Source organism: Moschus berezovskii, chromosome 6, assembly GCF_049115385.1.
Source record: "Moschus berezovskii isolate FMDL1 chromosome 6, NW_MosBer_1.0, whole genome shotgun sequence".
NCBI classification, from domain to species: domain Eukaryota; kingdom Metazoa; phylum Chordata; class Mammalia; order Artiodactyla; family Moschidae; genus Moschus; species Moschus berezovskii.
In genome coordinates, this window is record NC_142465.1 from 119,502,612 (window position 1) to 119,522,899 (window position 20,288).

The 20,288-nt window shown below is 42.1% G+C and overlaps 1 protein-coding gene across 1 annotated transcript; it reads right to left on the reverse strand.

Annotated features, from left to right (window-relative positions):
- Window positions 1-2,177: 2,177 nt before the first annotated feature.
- On the reverse strand, window positions 2,178-18,607 carry SMC1B (structural maintenance of chromosomes 1B). Its single transcript, XM_088836773.1, has 8 exons — window positions 18,398-18,607; window positions 18,097-18,195; window positions 12,639-12,795; window positions 11,978-12,132; window positions 9,167-9,318; window positions 7,140-7,209; window positions 3,914-4,024; window positions 2,178-2,584 (listed from the first exon to the last, which is right to left on the reverse strand). The coding sequence occupies exons 1-8, from the start codon at window positions 18,425-18,427 to the stop codon at window positions 2,477-2,479; spliced, it is 882 nt and encodes a 293-aa protein (XP_088692899.1). The 5' UTR covers window positions 18,428-18,607; the 3' UTR covers window positions 2,178-2,476.
- Between the last annotated feature and the right edge of the window lie 1,681 nt (window positions 18,608-20,288).

A 20,288-nucleotide genomic window follows, 5' to 3' on the forward strand; every position in this document is an offset into this window, starting at 1 on the left:
GAATCCCGTGGACAGAGGAGCCTGGTGGGCTAGGCAATGGGGTCAAAAAGAGTTGGGCATGACTTAGCCATTGAGCACACAGCAATATTAAAGCATAGAAATGACATAAAACAGGATGTAAAACTGGAGAAGGGAGAGCCAGCTCAGGATAAGCTTTGAGCACCACACTGAGACTCAGAGGCTGCCTTGTTATAATGAATCAATGTATCTACAGCCAGTTCTGCTGTGATTCTTACTTTAAAATGAAAATTTATCCCAGCATGGTTGCTATATTAGAAGCACTCTAAGCATAACTTGTGCTTCCCTGGTGGCTCAGCACTAAGAAGTCCACCAGCAATGCAGGAGTTGCAGGAGACTCTGGTTTACTCCCTAGGTCGGGAAGATGCCCTGGAAGAGGGCATGGCACCCACTCCAGTATTCTCACCTGGAGCTCCTCACATGGACAGAGGAGCGTGGCGGGTGATAGTCCATCGGGTCGCAGAGACACAACTAAAGCGACTTAGCACAGCTGCACACAAGTGTAACTTTTTTATACTTGGGTCTCTGAGAAAGAATGGGCCAGGGAGTGGCTGAGTACGGCTTTGCTTGCTGCCTCCAGCTAGAATAGTTTTAACATTTTGTGTTAACTATTTAGTGTGTGTAGGCCCAACTATTTATGAAGCTCCTGTCTCTGTATATGGTGGGGGTCTCACTGTGTACTTCTGCACGGCATGAGGGTTTTCAGGAGTACAGGTATACTGCGTTACAACAGAACAGTGATGTACTTTGAAGGATCAGTGACACTCCATGAGTCCAAGTTATGAGAGAGAATAGCCCAGGCAGAGATCGGGGTCTACACTGAGCTCACGTGGCACCAAAGGGGCAGTTCAGTGTTAAGGTGATGTCTCTCATGGGAGAAGGCGGTGGTTTAGATGACATTACCACCACTGAAAAAGGGACAAAGGACACGCATAGTGGCACCTGCTAGCTCCAGTTCTCAGGGACCAGCTGATGGAGGACAGAAAGCAAGTGTTTTGTGACTTGACTTCTTAGGCACAGAGTGCATTTTGTTTACCTGAAATAGAGGTGATTCCATTACTTTAGGGGGCCACTCCTTGATTAAATGGCGCTTGGGGCCAAAGCAGCCTTAAATACAAGACCACCGACCACCAGTACCTTCAGTTCAGTTCAGTTCAGTCGCTCAGTCGTGTCCGACTCTCTGCGACCCCATGAATCACAGCACGCCAGGCCTCCCTGTCCATCACCAACTCCCAGAGTTCACTCAAACTCATGTCCACAGAGTCGGTGATGCCATCCAGCCATCTCATTCTCTATTGTCCCCTTCTCCTCCCGCCCCCAGTCCCTCCCAGCATCAGAGTCTTTTCCTTAGCATTCTTTAATTCCATTTTTAAATGGAAATGAAGTACTATTGAAAACTGCAACTTTCTTTCCTATCCCTAACAGTGCAGAGAGGGTCCGCTGTATCCTTGGGCTACATATCTGTGGACTCAGCCAAACTTGGATTGAAAATAGGAAAGGGAATTTCCTGGTGGTCCAGTGCTTAAGACTGTGCTTCCACTGCAGGGGGCACAGGTTCAATCCCTGATCAGGAGACTAAGATCCCACAAGCCACACCACATGGCCAAAAAAAAGGAAAATAGTTGGGAAAAGAAGATGCTGAAAAGTTCCAAAAAGCAGTACTTGAGTTTGCTGCGTACTGAGAACCAGTTACATAGTATTTCTATTGTATTAAGCATTCTGAATAATAGCAGAGATGATGTGAAGTCTATGACAGGATGTGCATGGGTTATATGCAAATATTATACCAGTCTGTGTAAGGGACTTGAGCATGCTTGGATTTTGATATCCATGATGCCCACAGATAACGGACGACTGCTTCCCTGTGAAGTCAGTGTTAACTGGGAAAGCCTGTATTCTTCAGTGTTTTCCTTAACAGAAATTATAGTCAGAGAAATTTAAATGACACAGAAGCAGACATAATTCAATTTCATCTTAAATTTTTTTGTGTTCCTAAAATTGCAGATTGTACACATTTGAAATTGAGACTTTTTTATTGGCATTTTCAATACTGACTTCAGTTCCTCTGAAATAACTTTCCATGAAACAGATTCAACACCCAATAACTATTTAAAAACCATGAGTTTCCCTTAAAGATTACTTAAACATACAAGGCAAGATCAGAGTAAAGATGATGCAGGATTCAAAATCTTCTGAACGGCTTTCAGAATACAAGTTTAAATTGTGGTGGTTTCTTTGTTAAACTCAATCAAAGTTGACTCTCATGGGACACATTACCTACTGGAGTGGGGCCTGGACACTCCGTGATGGAGGTGAGTTGCAGCGTCTTTGCCTGAAACAGTCAAGCTTTTCCACAAACGGCACACAGGCCGCCGAGCTTTTGCCCCAGAGGCAGTCTGGGTCTGAACTAAATGGACTGGCCTGAGCACTGTGTGCCTGCTCCCAGCGCACGGGCAGTCTAGTCCTCGTGGGGCTTGCGCTGTCTCCGGCTGCTTTCTCTGCCTTCATTATCTGGATACTGAGAAAGATCTAGTGTCAAAACTCGGCTGAACATGCAGTCATCTTGCTGAAATGGAGAAAAGACAGTTAAAAGTCAGTTCCAGTAGAGAGTAAGTGCTGTTAAATGTAAGAGCCATGAGTGAGTCTGGATTTGCATTTTAAAGGAACCTCCTTACAGCCATCTGAGAACGTATTACTTCTGCATTTCCATCAGCTTTATGTTTTGTTTTTGGTCAGGTTACCAGAATATGCCACCCAAAAATATGCCTGTTTTGCATGTGGGTTGTTTTGAGCCAGAGGCTACTGAGAACCAGCAGATACAGGAGAAGCTCTAAAAGCTGAGCACAAGTTTCCCTTTTGTAAAGGAAAATTACATCTATGTAAAAGGTGACATCCTCTCCACTCTGAACTCTTCCTCAGTGGAGAAGGTACTCAATCAGCAGAACAAATCTGACTGAACAGTCCTTGTTTACTGTGCTTTCTCGGGTCATTGTCCTATTGCTTGCCTTCCCTTCCCAGAAGCCCCAAGGCCCTTTTGCTTATTTTAGCCTAGGGTGGGCTACAAGTCCAAGTTCTTGCCCCCTGAGTTACTCACTGCTGGGTGTGCCCACGTGTGCGCACGATACACATGAATGGCCTGTCTGGTGTGAGACCTGGGCTCACCCCTCCAGAGTCCGCCCTCCGCTGCTCTGGTCGTGAGGACTGCCACTCCTCCGGAAGCATGCTTCCAGTGAGCCCGACATTAATTAGGCTCAGGAAGGGAAATTTATTTTTAATCTAAGCTTTTTTTTTCCCCCAGCTTTTTAAAAAATTAATTTTTATTGGCGTACAGTTGTTTTAATTTTTATCTTAAAGGAAAACTCAGGAAGTAAAACCTAATTGTCCAAGAACTGAATGATCTGAATGAGTTGCTCTGCTCCATTAGCTCAGCTAAGTACTTTCAATGGCTTAAGAAACTGATTTACAGAAATTACTATACAACTTGGAACTTTGTCACATTCTTTGTTCTTTCTTTTAGTAGCTTTGGAAGATAAATGGTTCCTTGTTAGTTCTACAACACTGCATTTGTTGTTGCTAAAACATTCAAACATTATAGAAATATGGAAGATAGTATCAACAGTTTACTCTGTGTAAGTTAATGTGCACTATTGTTTTAAAAACAAAATTATACTTATTGTTGTACAGTTTTCTATTTGCTTTTTCACTTAAAATATAACTTAAATTTCTGTGTACTTCCATAGGAAAATATCTAAGTAGTCACTATTAAGTCTCATTTGACTAAAAAAGATTTAGGCCTATATTAATAAACTACAGAAATCAAACAGTATCTATCCTAGGAGCTTGTGGTGTCAGGACACACTATAAGGCGACTTTATCTCTGTTTACTTAGCTTTACCTCTGGATAGATGCCTATGAGTGCATCAGCTTTGGAATAGAACTCCTCTTTCAGGGAGATGACTATCATCTGAAACTGCTCCTGAGTCTGCTCTTTAATATAACTTGACACCTGGAAGGAAACAGAAAGCACATGTTTCATCAGTAAGCAAAGGCCTTCTTTCTGGGGGCTTTGAAGACAGATTCTGCAGGTCTCTGCATCTGCCCATTTTAGGTGATGAGGCACTTAACTTCTCTTCCTGTAAACTTAATAAATCCACTATAGAAATGGAAATAGTTCAGACTGTAAAATAAGAGGTTAGTAAAAATATATATATAAAGCTCATTAAATCTATGATTGAAAACTTAGAAGAATATTTTTAAGAATAAAACTCTAAAGATACCATGATGTGAGTAGGCAATCAATCTTGACAATAAGATAAAACTACAATTCAGATATTTCTAGGGTAAAGGGTGGTATTTAAACTTCCAACTTCCTATATTGCCATCAAAGCCTCAAGATGAGAAAAATATGGCAATTATATATATATTCATAATCCATAATCAACTCATTTGGTTAGAGGGAAACTCAAAGACTTAATTCCAAGGAATGAGAATAAGAACAAGATAGACTGCATAGAAATGGGTCTTGGTGGACAGACTCCACTCAGAACTTGGAAAATTATGAAGAACAATTTGGACTCAAACTACAGTTTAACAAGTTACTTGCCAACACCCTGGATTTCTCTGCAAGCTTACAGTGTGTCTTCTCCTGACTGCACTCAAGATACGAAGGACATATTTTGGAAGCAGGAATGGCAGCTTCAGTTGAAGAATGAGTCAGCAGTTGAGGCCAATGATGAGAGGGAGAAAATGCTTCAGGCTAAGAGGCTGAATTCATGGAAGAACTCCCCCATTAGAGGCAATGGTAGCTACTGTGAGACAGGTCTTTAAAAAGTCTTGGGATATTGGCAGAATGGAAGAGGAGACAGGATGCAAAAATGTAAGGCATGCATTTTGCTAAGAGTCACCTGTGGTAAAGGTTGGGTACCCTGACCACAAGCGGGAGTGGAAGCTCCTTCACAGGTGCTCATATTACAACATGCTCATACTCAATTCAGCAGCTGGGTGCCAGGAATGTAAATCTCAGAGGGAAACTGGAAATTTAAGAGGCTTTTAGCACATAGGATAGGTGCCAATAGAAAAGAGTAATAAGTAAGATCTCGTTCTTGAAGATTCCACTAATACAAACATCTAAATTTTGCTAGAAGATATGGATACCTTGGGCTTCCCTGGTGACTTAGCAGTAAAAAATCTGCCTGCCAATGCAGGAGATGCGGGTTTGATCCCTGGTTCTGGAAGATCCTGGAGAAGGAAATGGCAACCTATTCCAGTATTCTTCTTTGGAAAATCCCAAGAACAGAGGAGTCTGGTAGGCTACAGTCCATGGGGTCACAAGAGTCAGACACAAGTGAGTGACTAAACAACAATGGAATACACTTCAGTTCCCCTTCAAAGAGCAGGGGAAAGTCCAAAGTCCACAATGATAGAGCCACCACCGCCCCCCCCCCCACACAAAGGATATGGGATACAAAGTGCTAAAATTAACCTCCTGAGGGGAAATTCTCCCAAATGAGTCAGTCCTTGGAGTCCAATTGGCTGATGCAGATTGGCTGGCACTCCAGAGATGAATCAAGACTTTTATTCCTGTGTTTCCTTCTCCCGTCATCTTGACATCTGCAGCAGGGCACAGAACGTGGCTCTGGCCTGTTCTCTACAAGGTTCAGGGGACTCTGGATTTAGTTCCTAACTTCTGTGGGTGTGGCATCAATGTGCTATTCTTATATATGCCGTGACATGTTCAAAGAGCAAGGCCCTAGAGAGATTTGGGTTAGATGAATACAGCCTGGGAAATGCTGGAAGATGACAATGTTGCCACCAGAAGTTACCCCGGGCTGTAGCTCCTGGAAAGTCCCTGCATCTCCCAGACATCACACGAGGCTCAACAGAAAGAAATCAAGGGAGGCCAACTTCAGAGGCGCAGGGTGGTGCCCAAGACTCAATACACCTCTCAGGGCTGGACCCATTAACCAAGTTTAGAAGACTAAAGTATAACCCAGAATGCCAACTTAACAAATTACTAGAGACCGTCTCTGTCAGCATGACCAGAGCTGCTGCTGCTGCTAAGTCGCTTCAGTCGTGTCCGACTCTGTGCGACCCCATAGACGGCAGCCTACCAGGCTCCTCTGTGCGTGGGATTTTCCAGGCAAGAATACTGGAGTGGGTTGCCATTTCCTTCTGCAATGCATGCATGCATGCTAAGTCGCTTCAGTCATGTCCGACTCTGTGCGACCCTATGAACAGCAGCCCACCAGGCTCCTCTGTCCACAGGATTCTCTAGGCAAGAATACTGGAGTCGGTTGCCATTTCCTTCTCCAATGACCAGAGCAGCCTCCTTATAAACAGCTATAAATGCAAAGTCCAGTCATTTCTGGAAAGCTGATGAACCTAGAATCAAAACCAGGAGTTTAATTCATCTCCTTCCAGAAATGAATGGCTCTGGCAATAGGACCATGGGCCAGGGTCTCTGCAGGATGGGGCCGCCCCAGTCTGGGCAGTGATAGGGCTGCCAGCGTTTGCCTCCATCCTGTGGTCACCTTCCAGTCAACCCCATTCTCATGTCCAAAATTTACAGTCAAAATGTGTGAGATGTCTGAGAGTCTGTCACAGGCAGCTTTGTCCCTCTAGGTACTGATCTTTAAGGCTGATTTTCAGTTGTGTCCTTAGTTCCCTCATGGTCTCAAATACTGAAAACAGGATTATGTGCAAATGCACTAATTGATTGGAGACATTTTAATAAATGAAGGGGAGCAAAATTTTGAACTTTAATTCCTTTGGAATTTTATTTACATATGTTATTTTGGACTTTATTAAACAACTAATTTGGTCCTATTTGCCATGTGGTCTACTTTTAAGGACCCTCTAGGTCCCAATACCTAGGTTTGGGGAAAAGCAAGTCACCCAGCAGCAGTGCTGTGGATCCAGCACAGTGATCCTTACTTGAGTCCCCTAAACCCTGAGTGGAAAGTACTACCCTGAATCATCTTATGTTTAGATGTTTAACTTAGGTTTTGCTTTTATACGGCAACTATCACACTATGTCTGTTCAGGGTAAATCACCTTCTGACTGCATCCTGATCCTTGAATTGTAAACACTGGACTGGAAGTTAAATCAGAAAGGAACTTACTTTGCCAATGTTAGTATTGTCCAGGGCTGCATCGACTTCATCTAAGACAAAGAATGGAGCAGGCCGAAAACTAGAAAAAAATCACAATCAAGTCAGTTACAACTTTGTTTTACAAGACTTGGAGGACAGGACTGAGGATATTCAGAATAAATAAAACGTGTCCTTTCGGATGCCTTTGTCTAGGTCACCAGTGGCCTCTATGTCAATAAATACAGTGCTCAATTCCCAGTCTACATCCCTTCAAACGAAGGTGGATGGAGCCAGGGTGGTCCTCCCCAACTTCCTCTGACGTCAAGGACACCATGGTCCACTCCCCGCCCCACCCACTGCTCCAGGCCCCAGTCTCTTCTGCCAGCTCCTCCACAATCTCTTCTTGACACTGGTGCCTTTGGGGCTCAGTGATCAGAGCACTCGTCTATCTAACTAGCTTCTTTGATGATTTCATCTGCTCTCAAGGTTTTAAGTATCATTCATAGATGGAATGTTCTCACGCTTCTACTGACAGTTCTGACCTCTCAAACCCTTGCCTCACTGGTCCAATGGCTTACTCAGCTCCACGTGAGTGTCTGCTCAAACTCAAGGGAAATCACACTTTTCACCCACCCTCAAACCCAGCCCTCCTGTGCTCCTCCTCCAGGTCAGTTAATGGAAGCTCTTATCCCTCTAGCTGAGTAGGCTCCCTCCTACCCCACGCCTCGTCTGCTCCCACGCTGGTACGAACCACCATCATCCTCCACCCTGATTGCTACAACAGCTCCCTAACTAACCCCGCGCCTGCTGCTGCTGCAGACACAGGCCGTTCTCTACAGGCACCAGGCTCACTCTGGCCTCAGCGCCTTTGCACTCATTTCTTACGTCTAGAATATTCATCCCTTAGAACTCTCCTCTAGAACACCCACGTGACTTGCTCCCTTAATTTCTTCAAATCTTTGCTCAAATATTACCCTTTCACAAAGCCCTTCCCAGAAGCCTTGTTAATATTGCAAACCCTTCCCTGTTACTATTGCCATTGCCTCCTTTGTCTCTATAGTATCTGTCATTTTCTGATAGTCTCTATATTAGAGAATTAGTTTACTAATACACCTTATTTACACCTTATTTATCATCTGTCTTCCCCAACTAAAATTAAGTCTCTTTGAGGCAAGGTATTTGTTTTCTTCACTGCGGTCTCTCCAATGCCCATTAACACCACTCGACACAGTAAATATTTAATAAGTATCTGTTGAATAAATGGAGGTGACACCCAGTAATAGTTGTATTCTGCTAAGATTCACTCCACACAGGCTCCTGTTTAAGTCCCTGCCGCCTCCTTTTCTCAAAGTCTTCCTGCATTAATGGCATCTTCTTTCCCTTTCCTATTATTACCAATTCTTTTTCTTTCTTGAAACCAGTAACAAACAGCTGTAAAACTTCTGTGTTGATCTTTCTGATCATGAAAATAGAAAGGCTCTGTTATCTGTTATACCATAGTTCTTCATCTAATGCTTTGAACATTGAAAAGTTAAGTGCTTTAATTTTAGCTAACATTTTTCCTGTGATTTATTTCACAAACACAAGTGTCACCATCATCAGTGGAAATGAGGAGGTTAAACTTTTTTTTTCCAGAAGAAATACTTTGCTTACCATTCCTTACTAAATAGCAGATCTCTGAATATGGACTGGAAAAATAACATAAAAGTTACGTGTTTTTATTTTGTTTGGATTTGTTGTTGGAATTTTTTTTGGCAATCTTGAATTCAAATCTGGCCATTTGATACCCCCTTTTCTCCTTTCTTTTCGATTAAGCTGGACATTAGTAGCTTTTGATAATAACAAATTGAATAAAAATCTGTCAAAGACTGAATTCTCTCTTAAATTTGCTGTCTTAAATTATTACAGGCCTATAGCATAACCTGAATTGTCTGGCTGAAAAAAATGGTTTTGTATCACATACGTTGCATAAAGACAAGTAATTAGTAGATCTTCTGTAGGAAGGGCCATTTGGTCTCTGCCCTGATGCAAAATCAGAGGGCTCACTGTGACCGTACCTGTGCACAGCGAACAGGAGTGCCAATGCTGCCACGCACTTCTCTCCCCCTGACAAGTTATCCATCGGCATGAACCGTTTGCCTGGGGCCACACAGTTATAGCTAATTCCCTCCAAGTAAGGCTCTTCTGGGTTCTCTGGGCTAAGAAATGCCTGAAACACATGTTATTTCTTTAGCAGTATCAAGAAAGCTATTAGTAAAGTTCAACTTGGAACTGCAAAATACTATTGGTTTTATTTTTCTCCATTTGATGGAAAAATATACCAATACTTATAAATAATGTATTCAGCTCTACTTGTAATCAGAGATAACAAGGTTCACTGGATAGGGAGTACAGGGAAAACATTCTAACACACGTAAAAGATCAGATCTTCCGATCAGTCTGCTGTTGAGAGCTCAGAAGCATATGCTGCAGTCTTACTAAAACAGCCTTCATTCAATTCTTCCACTGGTCCTTTCTTCAGATCTTTACTGAACACCTATTATGGGTCAAGTTCTATAGAAACAGAGATGAATTCTGCCCTCAAGGAGTGAATCGGTTTCTTCTAGTCTTACTTTATAAAAAATAAGGTAACTTTTGGAATAAAGATCTAAGACCAGAAACTATAAAACTCCTAGAGGAAAACATAGGCAAAACACTCTCTGACATAAATCACAGCAGGATCCTCTATGACCCACCTCCCAGAGTAATGGAAACAAAAGCAAAAATAAACAAATGGGACCAAATTAAACTTAAAAGCTTTTGCACAGTGAAGGAAACTAAAAGCAAGGTGAAAAGACAGCCTTCAGAATGGGAGAAAAGAATAGCAAACGAAGCAACTGACAAAGAATTAATCTCAAAAATATACAAACAGCCCATGCAGCTCAATACCAGAAAAATAAACAATCCAATCAAAAAATGGGCCAAGAACTAAACAGACATTTCTCCAAAGAAGACATATAGATGGCTAACAGACACATGAAAAGATGCTTAACATCACTCATTATAAGAGAAATGCAAATCAAAACCACAATTAGGTACCATTTCACGCCAGCCAGAATGGCTGTTATCCAAAAGTCTACAAGTAATAAATGTTGGAGAAGGTGTGGAGAAAAGGGAACCCTCTTACACTGTTGGTGGGAATGCAAACTAGTACAGCCACTATGGAGAACAGTGTGGAGATTTCTTAAAAAACTGGAAATAGAACTGTCATATGACCCAGCAATCCCACTGCTGGGCACACACATCATGGAAACCAGAATTGAAAGAGACACGTGTACCCCAATGTTCATCACAGCACTGTTTACAATAGCTAGGACATGGAAGCAATCTAGATGTCCATCGGCAGACGAATGGATAAGAAAGCTGTGGTACATATACACAATGGAAAATTATTACTCAGCTATTAAAAAGAACACATATGAATCAATTCTAATGAGGTGGATGAAACTGGAGCCTATTATACAGAGTGAAGTAAGTCAGAAAGAAAAACACCAATACAATATGAAAGTGAAAGTGAAGTCGCTCAGTCATGTCTGATTCTTTGAGACCCTATGGACTATGGCCTACCAGGCTCCTCCGTCCATGGGATTTTCCAGGCAAGAGTATTGGAGTGGGTTGCCATTTCCTTCTCCAGAGTATCCTCCCGATCAGGGATCGAACCCAGGTCTCCCGCATTGTAAGCAAGACGCTTTACCGTCTGAGCCACCAGGGAAGTCACACATATATATGAAATTTAGAAAGATGGTATCGATGCCCCTATATGTGAGACAGCAAAAGAGACACAGACATAAAGAAAAGACTGTTGGATTCTGTGGGAGAAGGCGAGGGTGGGATGATCTGAAAGAATAGCATTGCAACATGTACATTACCATATGTGAAACAGATCGCCAGTCCAAGTTCAAGGCATGAAACAGGGCACTCAAAGCTAGTGCACTGGGACAACCCTGAGGGATGGGATGGGGAGGGACGTGGAAGGGGGGTTCAGGATGGGGTACACATGTACACCTGTGGCTGATTCATGTCAATGTATGGCAAAAACCACTACAATATTGTAAATTTGCCTCCATTAAAATTAAATTAATTAATTAAAAACACCACCACCACCACCACCACAAAGTTATTCTTGGTTCAAATTCTAAGTATGTGATTCAAGATTACTTCAGTCATAACAGAATACCGTGAGAAACAGGGAAACTCAAATATACATGACCTGGTCTACATCTTTTGTCCATATCCAACTGCACAGTATTTGCTGTGGATACTGATCATGGAATGGAAAGACCAACACGACAAGGGGCGTGTCTAGACTTGACCCCTGCCTCTAGTTCCTTCCCTCTCCACAGACCCCACCCACATCAACCTCTTTCTGCTGCTGCTGCTGCTAAGTCACTTCAGTCGTGTCCGACTCTGTGTGACCCCATAGACGGCAGCCAACCAGGCTCCCCCGTCCCTGGGATTCTCCAGGCAAGAACACTGGAGTGGGTTGCCATTTCCTTCTCTTTCTGCTACATTACCCTAACTCTATTGCAGAGACCACTGACAGCTCTACAAAGTCAAATCAGTACAGATCACAGAATTCCAGAACTGAAAGAGAACTTGGAAACCAGATGATCTAACCCACTCATTGTGCAGATGAAGAAGCAGGACCAGAGATTCTGACTTGCCAGGCTGACTAGAGCTAGAACACAGGTCACTGTGATAACCAGTTTTCATGAGCTGACTTTACCCAGTAAGTGGTAAAGAGAGACTGATGGTGATTTACCACCATTAAAGAAAAACAATACAAATAACAAAGTTCCTACTCATATTTGAGGATGAGAAATACATACTTGGGCACTGTTGTTTCTGCAGAGCTTCTTGTAGATTTGATCAATTGAGATTGAGATGTGCTCAAAACACTGGTTGAAAAGATCGTATCTCCTTTTTTTCACCTGTTCAAACTCTTGCCTACATATTCTGGCTTCCTTTCTGCTGGCCTCAAAAGCTAAGAGAGAATCAATGTTTTTTATTTTGGAGATCACTGAGGGCTTTTCTTATTTTAACTTTAAAGCATAAAACATTTTTTAAGCTAGGTTTTGAGTTTGGCCATCTTGAATTAAATCTACCTTCAAAACATCTCAGCTATTATTAAGTCCAAGAAAATGACTATTAAAATTGATGAGCCCCTTTTCTGGGTAGATCTGATTTTTAAATAATAATAACAAATTCCAATAGAGTATCTAATACGCCTCTTGTGCTGGTATGAAATAACACATTGTTCAAAAATAACCAATACACCTGTTTTTAAATTAAAGCAAAACTCTTTTCAAAAAAGGAATAAATTAATAATTCAGCATTAAAAGTACATTACTATAAGATAACAGAAGAAAAAATATATACATAATCAAAACAAAGGTACAGTTCAGGGGGGATTATTGGTAATTGTTACAGAAATCAAAACCCCTAATACCAATGAATATGATCTTGCTATCAACTAAAGTTTAATTTCACCGTCTGTGGACTCCTGAAACTTGTCTCTGACAGTCTTCAGGTTCTCCACGGCTCTTAGGTTTGGGGCTGCTGTCTTCAACAGGATATCTTCTTGGGATGCTACTTGTTGTAGGAGGAGTCTAAGTTGGGCCTCAATTTCTTTATCAGATTGTAGAGCCTATTATTGGCAAAGAACAGCAATGATTAGCATGCCACTTAGACCCAAACTGCTGAGGTAAGTAGGCACAGGGCCCTTCAGGGTATGGGCCCTATTTCCCTCCCTCTGCATCCAGCCCTGCCAGCCCTCTCTGAGCCTGCAGTGCAGTTTGGGGCACTACTGTGGCTTCCTGGGTTGGCTGTGCCCTTTCATAGCTCAGGCGTCATGGATGCTGCCCTCTTGGAACACGTTTCACCTTCGAATTTCTTAACCTGGCTAAAAAAGTAAACAATTCACGTTATCGCTTCTTTAAAATTTTTAAATTGGAGGATAACTGCTTTATAATACTGTGTTGGTTTCTGCCATATGTCAACCTGAGTCAGCCACAGGTATTCATATGTCCCCTCTCTCTTGAGCCTCCTTCCCATCTCTCCCCATCCCACCCCTCTAGGCTGTCACAGAGCACAGTGTCACAGAGCAAATTCTCACAGGCCATCTATTTTATGTATGGTAATGTGTATGTTTCCATGCTATTCTCTCAAGTCCTTCCACCTTCTTCTTCCCCCACTGTGTCCACAAGTCTTTTCTCCATGTCTGCGTCTCCACTGCTGCCCGGAAAAAAATATTCATCAGTACTGTTTTTAGATTTCATATGTAGGCATTAATATACAATATTTGTCCTTTTCTTCAACTTATTTCACTCTGTATAATAGGCTCTAGCTTCATCCAACTCATTAGGACTGACTCAAATGTGTTCTTTTTAATAGCAGAGTAATATTCTATTGTATATATGTACCACAATTTCTGTATCCATTCATCTGTCAATGGACATATACTGGTTCATTAAAAAATACTGATCATCTACTATGTATGAGGATTCAATGATGAAAACTACTCTGTCCTTGCCCTTAAAGAGCTAACAGGGAAGTCAGACATGCAAACTGGCATTGATAATAGTATGAAGCCCTCCACCAGGTAAGGGTGAGTACTACGGGGCAGCAGAAGGGATCCAGCCCATCTGGTTGTTGCTGTTCAGTCACTAAGTCATGTCCAACTCTGCGACCCCGTGAACTGCAGCACACCAGGCTTCCCTGTCTTTCACTGTTTCCTGGAGTTTGCTCAAACTCATGTCCATTGAGTCCATGATGCCATCCAACCATCTCATTCTCTGTCGTGCCCTCTCCTCCTGCCCTTAATCTTTCCCAGCATCAGGGTCTTTTCCAATGAGTCAGCTCTTGGCATCAGGTGGCCAAAGTATTGGAGTTTCAGTATCAGTTCTTCTAGCGAATATTCAGGGTTGATTTCCTTTAGATTGATTGGTTTGATGTCCTTGCAGTCCAAAGGACTCTCAAGAGTGTTCTTCAGCACCACAATTTGAAAGCATCAATTTTTCGGTGTTCAGCCTTATTTATGGTCCAACTTGCACATCCATACATCGTTACTGGAAAAACCATAGCTTTGACTATATAAACCTTTGTTGGCAAAGTGTTGTCTCTGCTTTTTAATATTCTAAGCTTTTTATAGCTTTTTCTTTTTTCAAGGAGCAAGCAACTTTTAATTTCATGGCTGCAGTCACCATTCACAGTGATTTTGGAGACAAGAAAAGAAAATCTGTCACTGTTTCCACTTTTCCCCCTTCTATTTGCCATGAAGTGATGGGACCAGACGCCATGATCTTAGTTTTCTGAAAGTTGAGTTTTATGCCTGCTTTTTCACTCTCCTCTTTCACCTTCATCAAGAGGCTCTTGAGTTTGTCTTCACTTTCTGCCATAAGAGTGGTATCACCTGCATATCTGAGGTTGATATTTCTCCTAGCAATCCTGATTCCAGCTTGTGATTCATCCAGCCTGACATTTCACATGATATACTCTACATAGAAGTTAAATAAGCAGAGTGGCAATATACAGCCTTGACGTACTCCTTTCCCAATTTCGAACCAGTCCATTGTTCCACTGCTGGTTCTACCTGTTGCTTCTTGTCCCAAATACAGGTTTCTCAGGAGAAAAGTAAGGTGGTCTGGTATTTCCATCTCTTTAAAATTGTTTCAAAGTTTGTTGTGATCCACACAGTCAAAGGCTTTATCATAGTCAATGAAGCAGAAGTAGGTGTTTTTCTGGAATTCCCTTGCCTTTCCTATGATCCAATCAGTCAGTCAGTTCAATCGCTCAGTCATGTCTGACTCTTTGCGACCCACGGACGGCAGCATGCCAGGCCTCCCTGTCCATCACCAACTCCCGGAGTTTACTCACACTCATGTCCATTGAGTTGGTAGTACCATCCAACCATCTCATTCTCTGTCTTCCCCTTCTCCTCCTGGCTTCAATCTTTCCCAGCATCAGGGTCTTTTCCAATGAGTCAGTTCTTCACATCAGGTGGCCAAAGTATTGGAGTTTCAGCTTCAGCATCAGTCCTTCCAATGAATATTCAGGACTAATTTCCTTTAGGATGGACTGGTTGGATCTCCTTGCAGTCCCAGGGTCTCAAGAATCTTCTCCAACATCACAGTTCAAAAGCATCAATTCTTCGGTGCTCAGCTTTCTTTATAGTCCAACTCTCACATCCATACATGACTACTGGAAAAACCATAGCCTTGACTAGATGGACCTTTGTTGGCCAAGTAATGTCTCTGCTTTTTAATATGCTGTCTAGGTTGGTCATAACTTTTCTTCCAAGGAGCAAGTGTCTTTTAATTTCATGGCTGCAATCAGCATCCACAGTGATTTTGGAGCCCCCAAAATAATGTCTCTCATTATTTCCACTGTTTCCCCATCTATTTGTCATGAAGTGATGGGACCAGATGCCATCTTAGTTTTCTGAATGTTGAGTTTTAAGCCAACTTTTTCACTCTCCTCTTTCACTTTCTTCAAGAAGCTCTTTAATTCTTTGCTTTCTGCCATAAGGGTGGTGTCATCTGCATATCTGAGGTTATTGATATTTCTTCCGGCAATCTTGATTCCAGCTTGTGCTTCATCCAGCCCAGCATTTCGGATAATGTACTCTGCATATAAGTTAAATAAGCAGGGTGACAATATACAGCCTTGACGTACTCCTTCCCCTATTTGGAACCAGGCTGCTGTTCCATGTCCAGTTCTAACTGTTGCTTCCTGACCTGCATACAGATTTCTCAAAAGGCAGGTCAGGTGGTCTGGTATTTCCATCTCTTTAAGAATTTTCTAGTTTATTGTGATCCACACAGTCAAAGGCTCTGGCAGAGTCAATAAAGCAGAAGTAGATGTTTATCTGGAACTCTCTTGCTTTGATTATCCAGCAGATGTTGGCAATTTGATCTCTGGTTCCTCTGCCTTTTCTAAATTCAGCTTGAACATCTGGAAGTTCACAGTTCACATAGTGTTGAAGCCTGGCTTGAAGAATTTTGAGCATTATTTTACTAGTGTGTGAGATGAGTGCAGTTGTGTGGTAGTTTGAACATTCTTTGGCATTGCCTTTCTTTGGGATTGGAATAAAAACTGACCTCTTCCAGTCCGGTGGCCACTGATGAGTTTTCCAAATTTGCTGGCATATTGAGTGCAGCACTTTCACAACATCACCTTTTAGGATTTGAAATAGCTCAACTGGAATTCCATCACCTCCACTAGCTTTGTTCGTAGTGATGCTTCCTAAGGCCCACTTGACTTCACATTCCAGGATGTCTGGCTCTAGGTGAGTGATCGTACCATTGTGATTATCTGGCTAATGAAGATCTTTTTTTGTATAGTTCTTCTGTGTATTCTTGCCACCTCTTCTTAATATTTTCACGTGCTTCTGAAGCCTAGCTTGAAGGATTTTGAGTGTTACTTTGCTAGCAGGTGAAATGAGCACAGTTGTATGGTCGTTTGTACATTCTTTGGCATTACCTTCCCTTGGGATTGGAATGAAAACTGATCTTTTCCAATCCTGTGACCATTGCTGAGCTTTCCAAATTTGCTAACATATTGAGTGCAGCACTTTAACAGCAACATCTTTTAGGATTTTAAATAGCTTAGTTGGAGGTAACACTTAAACCAGAACCTAAACCATGAGCAGAACTAACTTGAGTAAGGAGAGAAGGGAAAAAGCGGGGCAGGCATTACCTTCCAGGAAAACTTTCTTGACCCTGTAGAGGCATTATTTAATATCTGATAAAGGTGTGTTTTAAATCATTGGAGGAAAGAATTTTTTAGAAGATTCTGAGTAAACTGGTTAACTTATGTACCTTTTAAGAAACAGATTCTTACCTCATACTATATATAAAAATAAATTTCAGATAAATAGGAAAAGAAAAAATCATTAACAGGAAGAGAATATTTATAAATAGTTAGTAATGTTGTAGGGAAGGACTTATTAAATATGAAAGCACTGAATAGACTATAAAATAGATAAGAGGTTATTGTCTCATTTCCCAAAGTACCACAATTAACAATAAAAGAGCCTAATAAATCTAACAAAATATATTAATATTAAAAACATGAAATAAAAAGATGTGGTAGTTATTGCTACTTGACATCCATTCTCCATTTCTTCCTTTCTAACAGAGCCCATGTTTGGCCATGTCTCCCTTCTAGGGCCGATGAACCCTGCTTTGCCTAAGCTAAGTCCAACCTACTCCAACAGTGACTAGTCAGGAGTGAACATGTGACCCAGTTCAGGACACTGTGATGGGAGGACAACTGCTGGACCTCTGTGGAAAAGCCTTTCTTCAATCTTAAGAACAGCACCACTACAAAAGGCACTCTTTCTTCTCTGAGGGTTGTGGTTGTGTTGGCTGGAAGGCAAGAAAGGCCAGAGTCATTTTGCCCTCATAAAAGCAGCAGCTTCAGGACAAAACCAAAACACAAAACAACATATGGCTACAGGGGTAACAGAAACAGAGTCAGAGCTATTAAATTAAAGAGACCATGAAACTGGATTTCTGGTCTGTGCTCCGCCACTATGAAGAACTTGTCACTTCCTGAGATACTGCACTGAGATGCCGACAGGGTGATTCAGGATGCTGGAGTGTGTTGGCTACTTTTGTGTGTTTCAGGACTTTTCAATGACTTTTTTATTCATTGTGAATCTTCAAGAAGGGAACAGCCTTTCAAAATACTGGCAGAAACTTTTCTTCTTCGACAAGATCTTTCATGGTATTGGTATTCTTCAGACTACAGAGTGAGAAATGCTGATATAAACACTTTAAATGTTTCAAGCATTTTATATGTAACCTGTTTACACTATTTCTTTAAAAACTATTAGGAAATCTACTTTCCCTCCTAAACTATGCTCTATCATCTAAAAATTATTCCGTAGGATTTAAATATTCAATAGTACCATAAGTTAGTCATAAACTACAGAAATCTCTGTTACCTTCAAATCCTCTCTTAGGGAGCTGTAGTCCACCTCAATGGCTGCTTCTTTCTCATATATATCAGTCGTTGCCTGGGTACTTTCTGCTTCAGCTCCCAACTGAAAAACACACGAGGCCCTTTCCTTGTCGTCTGAGAACGGTGCTCTCCACTCATGCGTCCGCCCCAAGCCCTCCAGGTGATGGCCACCTCACTCAGATTAGAAGACAAGAGCCTTGAGTAGGCCTGCAAGGCCACAGCGATCTGGCCTCGGCTTCCCCTTTAACACTTCGCTCTGTCTTAGTCTCCCTGCTCCAACCAACCTGGGCTCCTTGCACAGACCGTGCACACATCCACTCAGGGCTGGCAAAACGCCCTCTGCCCGGACACCCTTCCTCCACACATCTGTGTCTTCATCTTTTCCGCATCTACTAGCCAGGGCATCCGAGGCCTCGGCATCAGATTCTCTTACCTCCCTCCCTGCTTTATATTCTCTTTAGCCTGTGTCACTACCAAACACGTAAGTATTTCACTTGTCTGCCACGTTGTCTCTGGCCTGTCTCTCCCCGAGGAGAGCGCGAAGGGAGGGATCTGGGGCGGTCACATGCACTGCTGTAGTCAGTGCCTACTGCACTGCTGGAGACATGCATTTCAGTTTCAATACGTGTCACTCTCTGAATGAAGAAGGGAGGAAAGAAGGAACAAATAAAGAAGCACTTATTCAGCTGCAGGCCGGCCTTTGGTGTAATGCTGACGGCAAAAGCAAGACCTACAAATTAAGAGAAAACCGCTTTCTCACTCTTTTACAGATGTTCTCACCTGAAACAAACCAAAAAACTACTTTTGGAAGTAAGTCCACATGTTATATATTTACACTAAAACGGTTCATGCAGAAGGGGTATATTAACACAAAGGGTAACACTGAACCCCCAATCTCACAACTACTATTTATATGATTCAACACTGTACTTAGTATTAAGCTTCTATATGAGTTACCTAATGCCTTGCTATTTGAAGTGTGATCAGTGGGCCGGCAAGAGCGGGCCTCACCTGGGAAACAAGGTTCCCAGGGGCTTCATGTGCACAGTAGGGTTTGGGAATCAGTGATCTGGTACAGTCTTTCCCACAACATAAGAATTTCCTATGAGAATTCTGGCAGATGTAGGTAACTCATCCCGTGTTTGAACACGTCCCATGGAAGGGAAATCTCAGTTCTACCTTACAATAGTTGTAAGATGATTCCTACAACTGCCTAAGACAATTAATTCTATCTGGTGATCCGTGTCCAGCCTTCTGGAAAGAGGCAATTTACACCCAATGCCTTTTCTGTTTTGGGATCTAGATGACCTTGTACAGCACCCTCATTACATGGCTGCTGTCCATGAGGCCGCAAAAGAGTTGGACACGACTTAGCAACTAAATAAACAACAACTAGATGTCCTTGTAAAATTTCAAGCGGGGAACTCACCACTAGAGGCCTTCCCTCTTTCTAGTAGGAAGTGTCCCCTAGTAGAAGAAATCTGACCCTGTGTCCTCCATCCCCAACCCCAGTGTCCCCCTGAGGATTAGAAAGATCAAGTATGTTCTGTCTTCTGTGACAGACCTTATTCTACTGAAGGGGAATAACCATATTCCCCAAGACTTCTCTTCCCAGCATGACACAGTCTGGGTCTTTTCACTATCGTGGACACTTTACTCTCAGAAAAACATCTTGCTTTAGAAAGTAAATGCAATATTCCAATGTGGTTTGACTAGCACAAAGCAGAGCAGAACTATCACCTTTTAGATAATGATTCAGTACTAATCCAGCTTAAGGTATTAATACCTGCTTTGAAATAACCCACTATGAATATCAAAGTTATTCACCCTAATAAACAAGTAAATAATTTCACATTCATGGTGGGCACACATGTTGGAGAATAATTCTGAAAGTTCACTAACTGAAAAAACAGTAGGACCAAAGCAGCAGCAGGAATACTTGACCAGCAGCATTTACTTAGATGTCGGTCATTAAAGCTGCTGCTGCTTCTACACCATTCAATGACAAACCTCTTCCAAAATTACAGCCTTTTAAATAGACTTTCCATTTCTCTATTATTGTGAGTACTGCTTTTCTGCTTCCATCCACTTCTTCTGTTACAGACCCTCCCTTCCCTCTTTCTGCACGCTTAAGCATGGACACATGACCCAGAATGAACCAGTCAGAGTTCTTCC